The following is a 20,526-nucleotide window of genomic DNA, read 5'->3' as shown; positions in this document are numbered from 1 at the left end:
TAATACATTCCAAAGTTTAAAAGAGGAAAATAGTGACATTTATATCCAATTTGGCTTTTTGTTTAGAAGAAATAAAGGCTATCTATAATCTACCATGTGTTTTTTTTTTGTGAATAAGTGCTTTCAGTGAGCAGCATGAGTCCTTTTGTCTTATCAATTAGAAACAAAACACAAAAATCATCAAAACCAGCCAGTTGATTTTTAATGCATATAAAGTGTAACAATTTCCAAACGTCAAGTTAAAAAGCGTGTTTCAAATCTATTTTGGGACTTTAACGTGTCTTTAACTGAAGTGCTCATTTTATTATTCATTTAATTCCCGGGCCCAAAATTTCAAAAGGTATTTGTTCACAGATCATGACTTTTTTTTTTTCTTACATAGTTAAGTAGAAAACAAATGAAACATCAAGTTACTTGTTCAATGGGAAAAAGTAAAATTGTCCCGTATATATCATGAATATTATTAAATATTGCATTTGAAAGAATACTATAATAGAATCAATAATATATTCATTGAAAAGACAATTTTTCTCAAAAACCACTTGCTTAATCATCTAGCATGAATAATAGTACAAAATGGTTAGGTTAGAAATATTCGTAGAGTGAAAGATTCTCTGTCCCTCTGCAAACATCACAGGAGTTCTAGATGTGGGGAAGCATTGTGATAGTCTAACAAGTTAGGAGATGACCTTTATTCAGCAAGAGCAGCTGGCCTGGGAAGCAGAGGAGGGGGCCCCTGCTTTGTGTCCTATCTTTGATGCGATGACAGGTCTCCATTATTAAATGGGCTTATTCAAGTCACCAGAAAATGATTGAAGGGCGCCTGCCCAAGCCCAGGGTGCACTCAACAAACACCCTTTTGCTCCGAGACAGCTTCAGATGAAAGGGAGCGATCCATTTTCTGAGCGCTCTGATCAGGTGGGGCACACAAAGCCTATGGGAGGCGCAAGCCTAGCTTTGATTAGGAGACAAGAGGCAGAGGAGAACAGGGTTTGTTTCTCCTCGGGAACAGACGGAGGCCTCACATTCTGCTGAGTCTTTGGGAACAAACATGGAGGAGAGCCTGGACTGAAAGGACAGAGGACCCTGGCTGTCCTAAAGTTACAGTCTAGAAATGGGTGATCCACCAGGGCTTGGAGCCCAGGCCCAAATGCCTTTCCAAATGACTCCTGCCTGGACATCTGCTCCCCAGTGATGGCCAGCTCCCCTTTCCATCCCCTGCTCTACTGGGTACTTGGCCTACCTTCACATTCAGAACTGCTTCTGCTGTTTTTCACTACTAGAGATGACAACGTTCCATAATCCAAGGCGAAGGAGCATAGTCCTTGCATTGTCCACGGTTGTGTCCATGTAAATTGCACTTAATGACTGTGCCTCAGCTCATAAGGAAATTTGGGGTAGCAAAGCCTCCACATTGGCAGCTAGAAGAAGCAGTTCCAGGGTTGTTTTTGTTTTGTTTTGGGGTTTTGGCAGGTGGAGTCCATCCTGGTACTATCAACGCCCAGTTTGTTTTTCATTTAAGACACAATTCTGGAGGGAGTGAGAACACTTTCATTTACATAGGATCGTTTGGTGGAAACAAATGTCAACTACCATGAGTAAATGCCGTGTGCTGAAGAACGTGTTAGTCACATCACCTGATAGCTACTTGACTTTCACAAAAGCCCCAGGAAGTTGGGAATTATCAGCTCCTAGTTAACAGGCAAGCAAAACAAAGCTCATGATACTAGATAACTTCCTCCAGTCACAGAGCCAGTGGGTGGAAGGGGTAGCCTTTAGCCCCTTGTCTGTGATTACAGAGCCTGTGATTTTTCCATTAGGAAACAGAAACTCCTTAGATTTAACACCAGAAGCCTTATGTAAAGTCTCATTTAAGTATCCCTTCCTACTGTTTCCTCTTGCCAATATTTGCTTTAAATATTTGAAAAAAATTATGGCTACATGTACTAAATTTGAGACCAATTTATAGCAGAGCACTTTCTAAACCAAATATGCGTAGGGAATGCAAGGGTCAGTTAGGGTCACTATAGAAATAAACTAGATCCTTTTTCCTTTCTCATTTCCCCTGAAATATTCTCTGCCCGTTGTTATCCATTTGATCTCAGCCATCTGGTTCTGCTGCCAGCAAAGGAAAATGTCAGATTCAACAAAATGAGTAGTACTGCTTGAGTTGAATCATAATTTAACTTTTTTTTTCCTTTGCCCTACAGGATATTTAAACAGTAACATTACTTAATAGTAGTTCCGAAGTTATTATCAATTCCCTACAAACATTGCCATTTCCTTAAAATGGAAAGGCAAGCATTAAGGCAAAGAGTCAAATATTCTGCCCTAATATCTAATGACATATAACTTTGAGATTTAACATTTACTTAATTGCCAAAGCAGTCATGCTAAGTGCATAGTCTGACATATTATCAGGTGTTAGAAAGGATAATTTCTGAAAGGAAAAAAAGAGATCTATAAAACCTCAAGACAGGACTCTGCAAAAATCATTATCCACTCTCTTTAAAATCTTTATTTGAGCAGGTTGGTGTGGTAGCTTGGGAAATAGTGCCTGACACAGGAATGTACTCCTCGTAATCTTCGGAGGAAAGTGTTGTGGGGTTATTTTCTGTTTGCCTCTCCCCCCTCATCGTGTAGCTGTTCTCTTTCCTTCTCTTCTGACCCTGAAGACTGCATCTCTCAGATTCCTTTGGCCTGGGGCTTCCAGGTGGGTTCTGGTAATAGAAGGCATCAGCAGCAAGAGAGCAGAGAGGGCTGAGAGAGAGAGAGAGAGATCAGCCACTCCCTGCCTGCCTGGGGATGTGGGATGCATCTGGTTCTCCAGATGGCCCCTCCAGCTCTTAAGGCTCCTCCCCTAAGACCTTCAGGCTGAAGAGTGAAAACAGTGCCCCCTCTGTTGTTAGGCTCTGGGTTCCTCCCTCACTCGTTGGTCCCTTAACTTGCCTACTCATTTGGCACCACTGTCTTTATTAAAGTCTCCTCAGATGGATCATTTGAGTGGAATTCTGCTGCCTGCCAGGCCACTGAGGTGGGGAGTGTGGGGAGAGAAAGCTTCAGTCCATTGCTTCAGGGTTACGTGGCCCTAACCCATCTACTCAATTCCTTGTGCTTCATTTCATCCTCTATAAAATGAGAATAATAATTGTACGCACTTATAAGTGCTTAGCTCAGTGAATACAGAAAGGTGCATCCCTAAGTATTACTACCATCTTGATGAGGTGAGGAGAATGCTTGCTTTTCCCGAGTTGAGTTAGTGCAAGGGTAGATTATACTAATCCATGATATAACCTCCTGGGAGTGTTGCCTGTTGGTAAATAACTGCTAATATCTGTATCTAAACATCGGGATACAGTTGGGCTGGTCAGTTTCAAAAGAGATGCTTTGATTCTGGTTTTTGCAACTCGTAAGTTCCCTGAATCTCCAAAACTCTTATTTTGTGTCTCCCTAAGGCCCTACTGTGTGTTATCTTGGAAAAGTCTGTTGGTAGCTATTGCAGACAAGCTAGCCGAGCTTCAGGTCAGGTACAGGAGATGTTTTCTCCAAGCTCTTAGTAATATGATAACAGCGGTAGAGTTTTCACATGTGTGGAAAGGAAACAGCATTCTCATTCAATTATGAAACACATATGGATTATTTCCCAATCTGACACAGCACAATTCCTTAGTGTGAACATTTAGGAAATAAAAACATTCCAAGCAGTCCAGTCTGTCCTGCTTGGAGGAAGCATTATAGCTTGTATGCTTATGCAGTGACTAACAGGAAAATGAGATTTAGTCCCCGGTTTATAAGAAATTCTGTCTGTGATCCTGTGTGAGTGATTTCTTTAGCCTCACCACCCAGAGCTGGTTGGACCAGGTAATTCCAGATCCAGGGTCCACAGTCAAGCTGAATGCCCAACAGGCTTAGTGGGTGCCAACAAGAGAATTAGAAAAACAAGGAAAATTAGCTTGAACTGTATCAGGGAAACTAAGTGAGGTCTAGGATTCTTGATTTCTTTTCTTTTAGGACAAAGGAAGGCTGAGGCACAGCCAAAGGCGCATAACCATTGGTTAGCAAACTCAGTTACAGCCTAAGAAATAGGAGGCTACAGACATCTCGTTTGGTTTCCCAGATGCTAGCATTTCCCAAATGCTAACAGATAGATTTGAGAATGACAAACATAATCCGTTTCAGATGCATTTTTCCTTCTCTTTTCCACTCCCTTTGTCAGCTCCTTCCCAGATTTCCTCCTCTTTTCCTTCTCTGGACCTATCTGTGCCTCCATCTCAATAGCAAGAGGTGAATTTAGAAAATAGTGCTATGCTCTCTTGATTTGCCATTAGAAGGAACTTCTTTGTTCCAGAGGCAAAGGGTGTAAGAGAAAGTAGTTGACATCTCGTCAGCTTTTTAAGGAAATTCTGCTGTGGAGTTGACAAATCCTTTGCCTCCTGCCAATCCTTGTGCTTGGGCAGGGTTTGGGGCTCTCTCTTTTGAGTACGTCAATTCTTCTTCATTCTTTCCTTTCAAATTTTTGTTTGTTTCCTTCTTTTCTATTATGTCACATCAAGGGATTCTTGTAGGGTGAGTGTAGTATGGGCAGTTTCTTCATCAGCACTGCCAATAAATCTTCTTGAAGTGCCGAATGGCGAATACTGGGTGAGGCAGAAATGCTCAATACAGACATTCTCTTCTTGAGGATCGTAATCTCCCTGGGAAGCAGGACCTAAGTAAGTAATACAATATAATCCAAGTCCACACAGGATGGAAAGTGCACAGAGCGGGGGAAGGGAGTCACACATGCTGGTCATTGCCAGGTGCTCACTTACGGGGGTGTACTTTCGTCCACCCTAACACCCACTGTAAGGACGATTGTCCCCATTTTATAGATGTAAGGAAATGAAGTCAAGAGGAGAGATGGCTTCCCACAGGGTGCGATTTGCCAGATCCCATCATTCACTCTATAAAGGGAAAAATAATCAGTGCATTAAACAATAGGAATTCAAGGGAAAGTTATTTTTTGAGAGCCCAGGCCCAGTAGTGGTTCTCAAAGTGTGGTCCCCAGAGCAGCAGTATTTGCATCACCCGAGAACTTGTCAGAAATGCAAATTCTCAAGCCCCAACCCAAACCTACTGAACTAGAGACCAGTGATTTATGTTTTAGCTGGCCCTCCATGTTGTTCGGAGACAGGCTAACAGTGAGAAGTGTGGACCCAGGGAAGAGTTCCAGCTGGGTGGGGAAGCAGGCAATCAGAAATGGAGACAGGATGATGAGGCAGGATTGAGTGAAACAGTGAGAACCCAGGCTCTGAGATGCCAGCATGCCAACCTTGCTGGGTAAGGATGGGCCTTGTATAGCACTTTCTCAGAGGTACTTCTGGTGTCCTGCCAAGGATTAAACCTGAGGCCTTTGCTGGCTCTGTTAGACCCAGTGTGTTTACATCATCTCATTGGACTGAAGAGAGCAGTGGTGCATTTGACCCCAGAGAGCTCCCTCTGCCTAAGGTTTGGAGAGCCGGCTGTGCCACATGGGGGGTTCCTCTAAGGCCTGGCAGGGAACCTCAGGCAAGAAAGGTTGTGACTTTTTTAAAATGCTCATGCTCCATTTGGGTGCTTATAAAGCATTTAACCATATGAAATGTGAATATCACCCTTGAATGCCTTGGGTTGAAGGGAAAAATTAACAAGTGAATGATCTGAATCATTTCTCTTTCTACCCTGGAGCAGGCCACTAAAAAAATGAAACTGCTCTGTCATGGGGGAGACAGCCTGCCCTAGAGGGATGATTGAAAGAGGATTCAGGACAGACCATTTGTCCTACAGTTTCATTTTCACTTTAATTATTGCAAAATCGGATTAAGTGTTGACCATAGCCTCCAATTCCAGTCAGCTGGAAAGATAAGCCCATTTGTATTTGTGTGGACGAAGTTGAAGCCTTCTGATTGCTGTCTCAATCCAGATGAAAACAACACTTTTAAATAACAATCCCCTGCATGGTGAGATTAAAGATATTTCTTATTGCTGTTACCAAGGATTACCACAATTGACTATGTATATGAGCAGAAAGTGTCTCTTTATTGTTCCTCAGAGTTGTGACATCATCTGGTACCAGAAGCTTTATTTTGGGGTCATCTGTTGAACATTGATAAAGAGACGGAATATTAGGGAATCAGAAGTCATGTTCCTCAACTCTATCTGCAAAGAAACCAGTACAAAGGTTAATCTCCAAATTCTTCTTGGAAAACATCAGCTATAGGTAGAATGCAAAGATTTATATCAAGCTCTGTGGGTGGGTTTTGTTTTGTTTTGTTTTAGCTCTACATTACATAATCAATAATCAGTCAATCACTCTTGGTTTGTAATTAAATGTAAATAAATTGAATTTTTAACTTTTCTAGGCATTCTGAAGCTCAAGCCTGACTGATTATATCTACTTAGACCTTATGGAAAAATCAGAAGAAACTAGATCTTGGAAACATTAGCGCTTGGCATTTTTGCACATACGTTCAAAGAATTTGTGTCCAATGTGTAACAGAAAACGTCTCACTGATGCTTGTTTCAGCTTTGTGTTGATGGAAATTTCACTTGATTATCTACTTCAGTGGATAATATAGATCAGGTCATCACATCAGTGGATCCTGTTGATTGATTTTGAATGGAGAGTTTGTGGGACCATGGGCTTCTCATTCACCTCTAATCAAGGCTTCCTTCCTGCAATTCCATGTGAATCAAACACTAATCAGATTCATAAAATGAGTAAGGGCCTCTTTCCTTCAGATTCTTGTCAGAAGTTATCTAGGGTATCTTCTGTTGCCTTCAAAATTATGTTACAGCATTTTGTCATGTCTCCTCATAAGCTCTCTGAGCTGTCTTGTGTCTTCAACCAATTTGGCAGAGAAGGAAGACCCAGGATATTTTCCTGCTGGGTCAAAGGAGGTGTATAATAGTGAGGAGGGGACATGGAAAGCTATCAGATGGGTGGGAAAGAAAATGCAGACTCTCTGTCACTCTCTGTCACTCAGGTCCCAGCCTTCTCGGTGTGTGTATCCCTTGATGTTTAATGTGCTATGAATCATGACAAGTTCATAGATTTTCTTATCCTCTCCCAGATTTTTAATCTTTTTCTCTTTACTTCATTTTCCAAAAGATAAAAACCCTTACATTCACCCCATGTTAAAACAGAAAAAACAAACCCGCAAAATCCTGTCCACCCGATGTCCCTCTCTAGCTCTTTGCTCTGTTCTCTACCCACAACTTGGTCTCACTGTCAGACTTCTCAGAGGAATCTCCTTTCTTCCTTTTCCTTCCTATTTGGCTACTTTGCCCATTACTGCCTTTGCATTTGTGAAGATCCCTAGCATATTTTTGAACCAAAGGTCTCATTTCTTCTCTTTCTCACCAATTCTATAGCTGCAGTCATTGGCGTATTTCTCTTTCTTGAAATACTACTCTCCCTTTTTTGCTGACACCATTCCCTTCTGGTTCTTCTAATTTCCCCATCATTCCTTGTTCTTCTATTCAGATGTTGCATTCTCTAGTATTTGAATAATATTGTTCCTTAAGCTCCCTCTTGTTTGTCTTCCCAGCCTGTACTCACTCATAAATATACGGCCTTCAAGAGCGACTATGGCCTGAAGAGTTTCAAATCTGTACCCCTAGGACCCTCAAGCTGGCCTGAGCTCTAGACCTCTTTTGCTCATGTGTTCCCTGTTTGTCTCCATTTACTTGTCCCTCTTATATTTACTGCTAAGGCACTACAGTCAATTCCCCTAACCAAACCCGGATTTGAGATTGATACTTGGGTTTTTCCTTTCTATCACTTCTTCTTGCAGCTCCTAGATGCCAGTGTTTGATGGTTCACATGCTAAGTATTTCTCTGAGGTGTCCATTCACTCCACCCCTACCAATCCAATGCATGTCTTCCTTGTCTCTGACCTAGATGATTGCCATGCCTCCCAGGAGGAAATTCCCTACCTCCAGGTATGCAACGCCCAAGTGACTCCTAAAGAATCTTCATGAAATGGCCATCCATCATTTCTTTGTTAGGTTTATAAGCCTTACATGGCACCCTAATCTGTCAACATTAAGTTCCAGTTTTTTAAATGGTTGTCAAGACCCTAGGATTTGAACACAGCTCCCTCCCTCTCCCCTATACTGCCTCTCCTCATCTCTGACCTGCCGTCACCTCTACATACTTACAGTCCTTGAACATATGCCCCACATCTTTGGGCTTTTCACATGTTGCTCCGTATGTTTTACCTCTTTATCCTGATTATTCCCACTTCACCCCACCCCATTAGCAAACACCTACTCATCTTCTAGTACTCGGTTCAAAATGATCTCCTGGAAGCCTTCTTTCACTTGCTCCCCATTTTGTCACTCTCACCACAAGTAAATCTCCCTGTCAGTAATGCTAGAGTCTGAGACCTGCTTCCATCCTAGGGCCATCCTGGTGTACTGCAAGTTTCTGTTCGTGGCTGGTCTCCACCACTTGCCCAAGCTCTGTGAATGGCTCTTATAGTCATTCTTTTTTTTTTTTTTTCTTATAGTCATTCTTATGCCAAATGTCAAAAAGCAAATAGTAAATGATATTTGAAAAGGTAGGATAAAAAAATGAAACTGAACTGAACTGAAAATTTCATTGCTTGACATTGAATTTGGGTCAGTGGTATGCCACTCTGCTCAGCTATCTCATCCTGGCTCACAAGAGCAACTGTTAAAAGTCAGGAATCTTTCCAGCTAATTGTTAAGGTGTTTGTAGCTTAAAATGGGTGGTGACGGAAATATTTACATCAGGGTAATCAGGGAGAACTACAAATCGGGGTTTTTGTTTTTCAGAGAGTGAGTTTTCCAGCAGATGACTGATATTCATGATGGTGGCACAGTCACCACTAAAACTCCTAGATGCCACTTTCTGACAATTCACATCCTATGTATCTCTCAGTATATGTCCCTTCCCTCAATTCCTACCTCTCCTGCTTTAGTTCAGGTCTTCATTGTCTCCACCCTAGATCAGTGCCATTGCCTCCCAGAAGACTGCCACTAGAACAATAGTATTGTTAAATGTCCCACTAGAATAAGGTTTGGATAAGAACCCTGCCAGTCTGGAATTGAAGAAAAGAAGATAATTATTTTTGGTGACTTGGAAAAAATAAAGTATAATGCTTCTTATATAAGGGGGGCACTTTTGATTCACCATTAGTTGCCTTGAACTAGTTTTTCTAGTTGTTGTGATGGGTAGATTTCTACAGACTGAATCTATGTTCACAGCACTTATTTTCAAAATAGTCAGCCAGGGCCACGTTATAGGACATAGCCCTATGACCGTGATGGTCATTTGATCACAGTGATGTTAACCCCATGGCATTTGACCTCACGATTATCCTCTTTGAGCCAGCTGATCAACAGCAATTCATCAGTGAAGATACCCACCAGGAGGGATGATATTATGTAGACAGCGATTAGAGCCATTTCCAACCTTGACTTTGCCCACTCCTAGTCTGGGGAAAGAGGCCCTCACGTTGCCTTGGCAGAAGTTGGCTGTCGCCCAGCCTGGCTGTCTTATGGCAGACGTGCAGGGATGCAGGAGTACCACTTTATCTTCTAAGCCATGCAGGCTTGCAGCAGCCTCGTTAGGAAAGGAAAACGTTTGCGGGTCTTTTATGCAGCTTTTCTCCCTCTGGGTTGTTGAAGCTCTCTGGCTGTCAGCACAGCACTCTTGGCCGGGAGAGTTCAGAGAATGACTTCAATAATATGACAGCCTCTTCCATTTAAAATGGTATTCAGTGCAGCTTCTCTCGGAGGCGTTCATTCAAAGTCCGTGCATGATTCATTCCTCTAGTCATTCAACAATGTCTCTCATGTTTGCCCTGATTTAAAAAAAAAAAGAGAGAGGAAGAAAACCAGCTTTGTAGTTGCGATAACATGGATCAGGATGGTATAATTGCAGTGAAGAGGCCCCCGAGCCGTCAGTAATAGGCTGGTTCATCTGATGTGTACTGCCATTAGAAAATGACCCATGCGTGGATGTTCTCGGGGGACAGGAAAGAGGCTTTTAAGAATTACACTCTGTGCAGTATGAAAGCTAATGAGCAAAAGAACAAGTGTGAAGAAAAACTACTGCTTCAGGAAGCATACTTCCACTTAGAGCCTGTCACAGCCTTCCTCAAATTCATTAGGACGGACTGGTCTTTGCCAGGACGAATGCTGCATTACCTCTGCTCCCGCGCAGACTCCCCGCAGGGCATTCTGTATCATGTGCCTGCGAAATTAACACCACAGAATAATAAATGGCAAGGAAAAGAAGAGGATCGGTGCAGAAACAGTCAGCAAATAAGGTGGAGGCAGACATTTACACGAAGATGAAAGAAGTCATGATGGGCTTTAACGAGGAGGAAAAAAAAAAAGGCAGCATCTTACACTCCTCTGTTTGAAGTCTTAGGACCGTTTTGTGTTATTTTACTTCATATATAAGAACAGAAGAGTATCTGATTATGATTTCTAGACTGGGTATTTTTATCCCATATCTTAATTTTTTGACAGGTTTAGAGATTTAAAACAGTCTTCCAATCTAATCTATACTGCTCTTCTGTTTTAAAAGTCTTACTTGGAGTTTAGGTCACATCAATGGGGAGTGTGGCATAGAGGCAAGTGCTTCAAAAGGTGAACACCTTGCTTGTCAATGTGGAGCCCACTTGGCCGACACTGTCACACCTGGGATTTGTCACCTGGGTGTTGTATTAGAATAGGCTAGCATCAGCAAAGGCCAGACTCAGGTGTCTTCCTTAGTATCTGAGGACCCTCTGGTTGTGGGAGGCCTGAAGGTAAGATGTCGAGGTGACCTTCCACCTTATGTGAGGGTGGCTGATAGGCAAGGGGCATCGATTACCCCCAAATCCACCTCTCTAAAGCATAAGACTGTGGTTCCTTTTTCAGAAAACCATAGAGACACCATGCTGCTGCCTATCCAGGCTCCACTCAAGGCCACCTTGAACACCAAGGTGCTGTAGGTAGATGAAGCCAAAGAGGATTCCCTGTCTTAGACACAGTGGCCTAGTAACAAGTAAAACTTGGGAGGAAAGTCAGGGTATTTGCAGAATTAGAAAGTGTGACTGTTGTCTATAAACTCCCAAAGTACAGCAATCTCTGCGTGGCTTGGGGGATCTTGATTTCTCCAAGCCTTAGTCTGACATCTTGGATCATTTTGGAGAGTCTCTGTGTATCTCCTTTCTCTTGTCTATTTCTGTCTCTCAAAACGATTAATACTAGTTTTGTTTCCAAAGGCCAAGTGACTTTCCTAGGGGCAACCAGCTGCCTAAAACAGTCAAATGATTAATCTCATATTTAATGTAAGCATAAGTTTCTTTTACCTTATATTTTAAAATCATTTTTGAGAAAACAGTCCAGAGAAAATATACAGGTCTCCAAAGATTGTGAAAAGAGCCATTATTTAAAATGCTCCCAGTAATTGAAAACTATAGTATCAGTTTATTAGGAACTATGAAGTAAATGAAGGGGCTAGAGTCTGTTTGACTCACCCCAACCCTATTCCAACCCATCTGCCTGTCTAGTGTCCCTTAATCTGCGCAATAAGACTTTAAAACTGTTATTGAGTGGTATGAGTTGGTTTTGACAGGACAGACTTTGATTTTCTTTCTTTGATACTAACAAGATCTTCTTCAGCAAACTGTGGATCAAAAGTCTTGTCCTCTTAATTGTTTCAATTATTGAGAAACAATGAATGCAGTAAATGCCCATTGAGTACCTGCCACACTAAAGGAATTGTTAGGGTATGAGAACTAGAAGAATGTATACTAAATAGTACTCCAATATAGTGAGTCCAGGCAAGGTGGCTGATGTCAGAAAATCACAACTAATCACTACACCTCTCTGTCAGCTTTCTCTTTTGTAAAAGGAATTTAAGAATAGTGACTGTTTCCCAGGATTGTCATGATAAAATGTAAAAAAGCATTTAATTCACTGTTCGGATTAAACTAAATGATCAACAAAAATGGCTAGTTAGCTAGTTTATAATGGAAAAATCTTCAAAGAAGACGGAAGTGTAAAGGAATTGATAGGGAGGGAGCAGAGAAACAGAACTGGGAAGATACTGGAAAATGGCCCAGTGCACAAACTACAAAATTCAGCAAAGGGAGAGGCCAGTTCTGAATAAGCATTTTTCTTCATACTCTTCACCAACCATGCCACAGCTGAACTACTGTAATTCCATCTCAAAACTATGTACAAAGAGCAGAATTCAGATTCATAGACAGCTAGCATATTCCCTAGGAACTTAGAGAAATATTTGTATCTTGGTTCATCTAAGATAAGCAATTTTTGTATTAACAAATTATTAACTTTAATATTTGGAAAGACATTCCAGCTCGTTAAGACTATTTTACTTAATAAACAAACATGTAAATTACACCAACTTGGGGGGGTTGGGGGAGACAGTAAGCACTGGCTAGTTTCTCATTACTTTGTTCTAGAGATATTTGCTCTCTTAACTATTCATTCCCCCATCTTCACTGCTGTAACCAACAGCAGCTGAGACAACAAAAATCTGAAAATACAGTTTGTTCCTTTGTTATTTCATTCATTTCAAAATGTTGGATCTGCAACAAAGTATTCAAATACTGGCTAAAATAAGGTCAGTCACAATCATGCCAATTTATATTCTCTAATCAATTTACATTCTGATTTTTCATAATTGTGGTATATCAAGAGAAATGTTTCCTTGACAGAATATTAATGAATAATGCTCAAATTACAGAGTATTCAATAACTGTTGTATTTTAGTAGAAACACTATTACATTTTCAGATTGATAAGATCCAGACATTTTAAATCTTCTAACCCCTCAATCTTAGCAGAGTGCATTCTTTTATTTGCGAGGAGACATTTGTCCATTCCTAACCTTTTTACCTTCAGAAAACAAATGATGCACGTGACTTGAAAATTGAATTAATCTTGACTGAAAAAGAAATAAAAATAGCTAATGTCTTTATGATTTCCATAGCAAGCCTACAGGGCAGATACTGTTGCTGTTTCTGTTTTGTAAGATGCATTATATCTTGCTAATCCTCAATAAATATGAAAACCAATCATTTCACAGCTCAGAATTGACAAACGGGAACACATTTCTCATTTGAATAGACGAGATAAGCAGGTTGCCATCAGCTCTGCCCTCTCTGCCTTCGGGTGTGCTGTGTCCTGGGCAGACACTGTTAGTTCATTCTTAGGTCACTGCTATCACATTTCTTTTTGTCTATTTCTGGACCAGGGCTCAGGTTCACATTCCAAAAAGTCTCTTGTCTTAAGGACCATTCTGCTACCTACCGTAATGTAAAGAAATGAGCACCTCCAATTAAACCATTCCACGTGTAAATTTCTTGCCTGGGGAGAGAGTTGAGAAATGACTGGGATTCATGAATATAAAGTGAGCTTTCTTTTCATGTAAGTTTTCATTTTGAAATTGTAGAGCATTATTTGCTCCCCACAGAAATCTCTATGTGCCCTAAGTGTGTTTACTACAGGAACCCCAGTGCAGAGCTGGTAACTCGTTGCTCTGCATCACTGAGTATTTAGGTTCACAGGTCATGGGGCAGAAGAGGCCTGGGGAGGAATCCATGGCTGTGCACTGCAACAGTGCTCTCAGCAAAGATGCATCACACCCTCAGGTCTGCACCTGTACTGGGATGAGGCCACACAGCCGCCTTAGGCTTTTCCTCTCCTTGAATATTGTTTGACGTGTGCTTCCTCGTCCTATCAAGACATTCTGTTTCTGTATATCTAAACAGCTCTATTATCATAAGACTTATTTCCCTTCACCCCAGTTTTGGTTTAGAGCTAGTGTAATAAATAAATCTCTCACAGGCCACCTTAGCTTCGTTTTGAACATTTTGAAGATGACTCTGTGAGAGGATGGAAGGATTCAATAAGCAAATACATAAATAATCTCCAGGAGCAAGGCCACCGCACCTCTCGCTATTCCCCCTCCCCCCGGCACCGCTGCCTCCATGCCTCCCCTCTTTTTGTTCTCATCTTACTTATGTGTGTCCTGCAAAAGGTCCATTGAGACCAACGGGGCTTTCACTGTGACCAGAAATAAGTCAGAGTTTTAAAAGACATTCCTCACTTTTGTAACCTGTGCTTTGAATCTTCAGCCAGAAATAAGGCTCTATTATACTTACCATTACATAGACTATAAAGTGTGCTCACACATTCCCTATTCTTTGCTGTGGAATTAGATGATAGGGAAGAGTATTGGTGATAAATTTTCTACATTCCTACCAAGTTATTTTCTTACCTGTGTAACAGTTCTTGCTAGCATGAGTTTGTTATGGCTAGGAATAATGTCGTAATAAAATAGCAAAACAGCAACAGAATGTTTCAGGGCCAATAGATAAATGAATTAGAGTGGAAGATTTAGATAATGGAAATAATAGAAAACAATTGTTTGCAATGACAAGCATACCTCAGAGATGCTGTGGGTTCAGTTCCAGACCACTGCAATGAAGTGAATATCGCAATAATGTGAGTCAAATGAATTTTTTGGCTTTCTAGTGCATGTAAAAGTTATGTTTACACTATACTGTAATCTATTAAGTATAGCATAGAATCGAGTCTAAAAATGCAATGTGTGCGCCTTAATTAAAAAATATTTATTGATGGGGTGCCTGGGTGGCTCAGTTGGTTGAGCATCTGACTCTTGATCTCAGCTCAGGTCTCAATATGAGGGTCATGAGATCAAGGCCCGTGTTAGGCTCCATGCCCAATGTTAGGCTCCATGCTCAGCATGGAGCCTACTTTAAAAAATTATATATATATATAACTAAAATATGCTAGCCATCACATGACCTTTCCGTGACTTATAAACACTGATCACAGATCACCATAACAAACAAAATAATGAAAACATTTGAAATGCTGTAAGAATTACAAAATGTGACACAGAGACATGAAGTGAGCAAATGCCATTGGAAAAATGGTGCCAATAGACTCATTTGAAGCAGGGTTGCAGCAAACCTTCGATTTGTAAGAAATGCAGTATCTGCAAAGCATATTAAAGCAAAGCTCAATAAAACAAGGTATGTCCGCAATGTTAAAATAAATTTCTCCCAAGTGCCTCTCCATACGAGGTGTTCTGGGAGACAATGAGGACAGTGACATGGCCTTTGTTCCAATTTCTTGCTCCTGACTGGTGGGTTTTCCTTATCGTATAACCTGTAAACCTTCTAGGTATGCAGCCCCCTGAGCTGATGCTCTTAGTTTTACGTGGGCCTACAGAGCATGTCCAGGGAAGCCTTTGACTGTGTACCATGGGCACAAAGTAGATGGAGGGAAGATGGTCATTACTTTTAATTATATTCTTAATATGTGGTGTCCTCACAAGAAGTTAAAATAACTCAATAAGTTAAAACCACCATGGAACTGAAGTAAGATGACTAATGTGAGCACGAAACAATGAGAAATGTAAAGAAGATCAAAGGGTGATTTTCTAAATTCCACAATTGCCCCACCGAGTGGCAGGCACAGGTCCGGCCTCCCAGCTTGGCTTTTCCCCAGGCTTCCTCTCTTAGGTGTTCCAGACGGACTGCACCTTATTTCCATCTAGTTTGGCCAATGGAGCTGATCTCCCAACTCAGTGACTTTTTGCAAGCCATTGTCTCCACAGTATTTCTAAGATTAGTAAGGTCATTTTACATATGCCAAAAGATAGATAGCAAGATACTTTCCCCTGCAAAGACTACAATTTAATTTTACTGGTCCTCAATTTAAAGTTAAAACTCACATGCACTCAAAACACAGGTTCTTTATTAAGAATTGAGGGGCGCCTGGGTGGCTCAGTCAGCTAAGTGTCTGATTCTTGGTTTCTGATCAGGTCGTGATCTTGCGGTTGTGAGATTGAGCCCCATGTCGGGCTCTGTGCTCAGCGTAGTCGGCTTGAGATTCTCTCCCTCTCCCTCCTGCTCACGTTCTCTCTCTCAAATAAATAAAAATCATTAAAAAAAGAATGCATATTGATTAGGACTTTTTTTACCCTTTGTTTCAATTTTTAAAATCTGGTTGTAAAACATAGTGTATGTTAAAAAAAGCATAAAAAAACTAGAATTTTAGGGGCACCTGAGTGGTTTAGTCAGTTAAGCATCTGTGTTCGGCTCAGGTCATGATTGCAGGGCACTGGGATCGTGCTCTCTCTCTCTCTCTCTATCACTCTCTCTTGCTCAAATGAATAAATAAAATCTTTTTAAAAATCTAATATTTTAAAGATTTTCTTTCAGAGAATTGTATTAAGACAGCAGTTCTACTTTCTCTCAAGGAGTCAGCATGGTTAATAATATGAGCTGTGGAAGGGCTTTATTTTATATCATGAAGTAAATTTGTTTCATTTTTCTACCACATCACTTTCACCTAAATCATAAACTTCTTCCCAGAATTTATGAGAATAGTTTACTTCCTTTAAGAATGCCTTTTAAACCACTTGTGGTGGGGATTAAAATAATTACAAGTAAATTATGATCCATTAAAAAAAAAAAAGAGAGAGACCAGAAACCCAAGCAACTGACCCACTCAGAAGGACACAATGGATCAAATTTTTTAAGTGCTGTATTCTGTATTATCTGTTGTATGTACATGGTCTCTTATTAGAGTGCTTTACCAGAACGTTCTCCTGGGAGCTGGTGTTGAAACAGAATAAAAGCATGCCATATTTTTCTCTTGTTCCTGCCTTTTGTCTAAGGCAGTGGACATTGAATTAGTCAGGGTAGTGAATCATTTTATTCACTAAAGTGTGGAAAGTAGAAAGTTATTAGGCAGTTTGATGATCTCTGGGTGAAATGAGGTTGTGCAGAAAGGTGAGATAGTAAGAAAATTAGTCAATTTAATTAGAAAAAAATACTTGATAATTTGTGAATACTCCAAATGTCATTGAAACAATGCAAACAACAAATGTGAGAAGTGTAATTTATAGCTATTAAATGCCAATAGAGGTTACCATGTTTGTGCCATAAAAATATCTACCATTGTCACAACGTGCTCATTGGACCGTTCTACATAAGGCTGCAAATATCAGTGAATCTTTTGGCTTCCTACTCTTGTCCACTCTTAGAGAAAGGAACCACATTCTTAGGAAATAAGCATCTGAATAACACATTGCCGATAGGGAGATCGAGATGTCTGAAGGTTGTCTTGTAAACAAGTGTTCTTACCCCATGAAATATCACTTGTGCTCTTCCTGGCACAACCAGTTCAAAAGGTGTTTTTTCTTGGCAGGTTACCAGCCAGTCTTGTCTGGTCAACAGGGGTTCCAAGGCCTCATAGGAGTGCAGCAGCCGCCCCAGAGTCAGAGCGTGATGAGCAACCAACCAGGAGCTCCGGTGCAAAGCGTGATGGTCTCCTACCCAACGATGTCTTCTTATCAGGTGCACATCAGCAGCTTGGAAAATTGTGGTTTATAAAGTAGCACTGGCCAGAGTAGAGGCTGTGGGTATGTCCCATGTTGGGTGGTTAGCAGGGTGATGGGTGCTTTGCCCAGCCCCTGTTGATGGTTGACTTTGAATTAAGATTATAAGTAGACAATGGGACGGGTATGCTTCTCTAACTGCTGTGATTTTGAATGTCCTGCTAAATGTGGTTCTATATAAACTTCTATTCACTGAAGAAAAGTCTGCAGCTTATAGAGTTTTAGTCATGAAGACCTTTGGCTATTCCATTGTAATTTTGCTCATTGGGAGAAAGCCTTCATGACAAATTTCCACTCATTTTTGTACACAGCCTTCAAAATTGCATTTTACCACAATTTTAACTTAAAAGAGATTTTTAAATAGCATCTCGGATTTGCTCCAAGGGCATGGATAGGGCTTATACCAACCTCATTTTCTAGACTAAACCCATACTGGGTATTTAAAAAATGTCATGCATCGTTTTGTGATTTACATCCTGAGATACACTGGAAGTGGAAGTGAAGGGTTAGTGAAATGCTTTGACCGGTAAATTTAGCTGCACCTGCTACTTCTGACCCTAAAACAAAGAAACAAACAAAACAGAACAAAATAAAAATCCTATCCTCTGCCCTCCTACTCTGACAATCCTTACATTGCCGCAGTTTCTACCTCCAGTTCCACATTAGATGTTCTTTAAAGCTGTAGGTTGAGAGTGAGGCAGGTGCTTGGGACAAAAGCCCCTTTTTCTATATGGCTCCAGGCCACTTTGTGTACATGAAACCAGAATGGGAGTGTTGCTTTCCAAACCGAGGGAAAATCTGAGCAAGTAATTCAAACTGCAGTCCCCGGAGGGTAAGGAGAGAGAAAGGAAAGAAGAGTAGAACTGACACCTTCTGAGCCATCACCAGACGTGTCCCAGCACTGTATATCAGCCTTGCAATCTTTTCAGTGACACTTTGCATAAGTGTCCTTATGCAGAAGGTCTAGGCTATCAGAGAGGTTAAGTGACTTGCCCGAGGTGAAACAGCTGATAAAAGGTAACGCTGGGATAGGTGACGAGTTAGGTCTGATTCAAACACTTGAGTATTTTTCCTGATCCCACAGTAGCTCATGGGACAGGCAAACACAACCTTTTCACGAAGGGCTCTCTCTTGTGTTTTCTACAGGTGCCAATGACCCAGGGTTCTCAAGGACTGCCCCAGCAGTCATACCAACAGCCAATCATGCTACCTAACCAGGCAGGTCAAGGGTCACTCCCAGCCACTGGAATGCCTGTTTACTGTAATGTCACACCGCCGACCCCTCAGAACAACCTTAGGCTGATTGGTCCACACTGCCCCTCCAGCACTGTCCCCGTGATGTCGGCTAGCTGCAGGACAAACTGTGCAAGTATGAGCAACACCGGGTGGCAGGTCAAATTCTGAGTGCTCTGGCTGTGGTACGTTTCTTGCAATCTTACTCATGGCCTTTAAGGGAAGAGGAGCAAGGTGGGAGACTGGCTGAGGACTTAAGTATTCACTCAACACTCAAACGATTGCTGCTGGTATTCTGTAAAAAAACAAACACAAAAACAGAAACAAAAAACAAAGACTAATACATACATTAGCTGGTTAATGGTGCATATTTTCGTCATGTCTGCTAGGTATGCCTTTATAGCTTAGCTAGTGACATGAATTCATCAAGGTAAGATTTTCTCCTACCACTGAATACCACTGTGTAGATTATAATATCCCTAATTTGGATTATTAGTTTTGTACTTTGTGTTGAGTTTGTGATGCTAAAAGTATTTAAAAATTATATACTGAAATCACATTGTACCAAAGCTGTAATGGAAAAGCAAAGAATTGATGAATGGAAGGAATAATTTATATACACTATAAAGTTTTCTTTTTTAATGGATATATACTGTATTGTAGTGTTTAATCAGAATAAAACTATTTGACCTTATGGAGGAAGGTCATGTTTTTACCACCAGTTTGGTTCACTCTCTCTTCCAATATGTGTTTGCTTATGTGTCACTGTTATTCCCCTTGAACAGTATTTCATGAGTAATGCACGATAAAGATGTTCTAGATATTTGTAAATGAACTGGCATCACGTTGGGAGAGATGATAGGCAAACACAAACCAACTGCAGTTTCTTGTCCTAATACTACAGGGGTCCTGGGAATAAGATGGCTTCCATTTCCAGCATTCATTGACTTCACATTTTTGAACTGTATATCTTGATTTTAGTTCTATGGGTATTGACTACATGTAGCTGTACTTCCCCAACTCGAAAACCTGAGTGACTTCTCATAGCAACCCTATACCAAACCCTGTTCTGTCTTCTTTGAAATTCCACCATCTACCTGAAAAACAAGATTTCTTCATTTAGAAGGAAATTGGAAGAGGCACGGTCTAATTCTATTGAATATATACATACAACGTAAAGCGCCACCAGTTTTGAGTCAATAACTCAAAGGTGCTAACTATCGTGGCAACTGAAAAGAAGGTAAAATACAACAATAATTTAGCCACAAAGACTCGGAACATTGGGGAAAAAAAAACATTTAGAAGAAGCCAATGCTGTCTAATCCTAAAATCTTTATCTAATCTCCTGTAGATTCTGCAGGTAAGACTGATTTATGACAACCTTTGAAAAATAATAACAGAACTCCAAATACCTGCTTTGGCCCTTCTGGGAGGTATTTAGTGGGGAAATATAACCCCATAGCTTCCACTTTGCTATCACAGTACAATGACTAATAGTTTTCTCTTCTATTCTCTCTGCCTAAAAACCATTATTACTGATGAGAGGGGTTTGGAGAGAATATCTGGATAATTTGCACTGTTCTTCATTCCCCATATTAGATCTTTCCATTTTCATGTTGCTTAGTTGGCGATAGCATGAAGCTACTAGTTAAAAACTCTACCTAGGATTACCATTTCTTAATTGTATACTCTCATTTTCTTTTTCCTTTAAAAGGGAACTTTTACACATACTCTCATTAGCTTCATTCCTTGTGACATCTTTCCCATTGCCCCAAAGCTCAGTCTTCTGAATTTTTCATTGTAAATAAGCTCTACCCATGAAAAAACGTTATAAAAAGAGGATGTTGC

The 20,526-nt window shown here is 40.7% G+C and overlaps 1 protein-coding gene across 46 annotated transcripts in view; it reads left to right on the top strand.

Moving 5' to 3' along the window:
* The window catches only part of ARPP21 (cAMP regulated phosphoprotein 21), a 151,737-nt gene extending 132,338 nt beyond the window's left edge, over window positions 1–19,399 (top strand). For all 46 annotated transcript variants that reach the window (XM_048216183.2, XM_048216182.2, XM_044383262.3 and 43 more), the window contains 2 exons: window positions 17,256–17,404; window positions 18,592–19,399. In XM_048216183.2, coding sequence (XP_048072140.1) covers window positions 17,256–17,404; window positions 18,592–18,849 — 407 coding nt within the window. In that variant the 3' untranslated portion in view covers window positions 18,850–19,399. The remainder of the gene's footprint in view (window positions 1–17,255; window positions 17,405–18,591) is intronic.
* The last annotated feature ends 1,127 nt before the right edge of the window (window positions 19,400–20,526 follow it).

The sequence above is a fragment of the Ursus arctos genome, unplaced genomic scaffold, assembly GCF_023065955.2.
Source record: "Ursus arctos isolate Adak ecotype North America unplaced genomic scaffold, UrsArc2.0 scaffold_20, whole genome shotgun sequence".
In the NCBI taxonomy this organism is placed as follows: Eukaryota; Metazoa; Chordata; class Mammalia; order Carnivora; family Ursidae; genus Ursus; species Ursus arctos.
The sequence above is the reverse complement of the archived record's forward strand: the minus strand, read 5'-3'. Positions and strand labels throughout refer to the sequence as shown.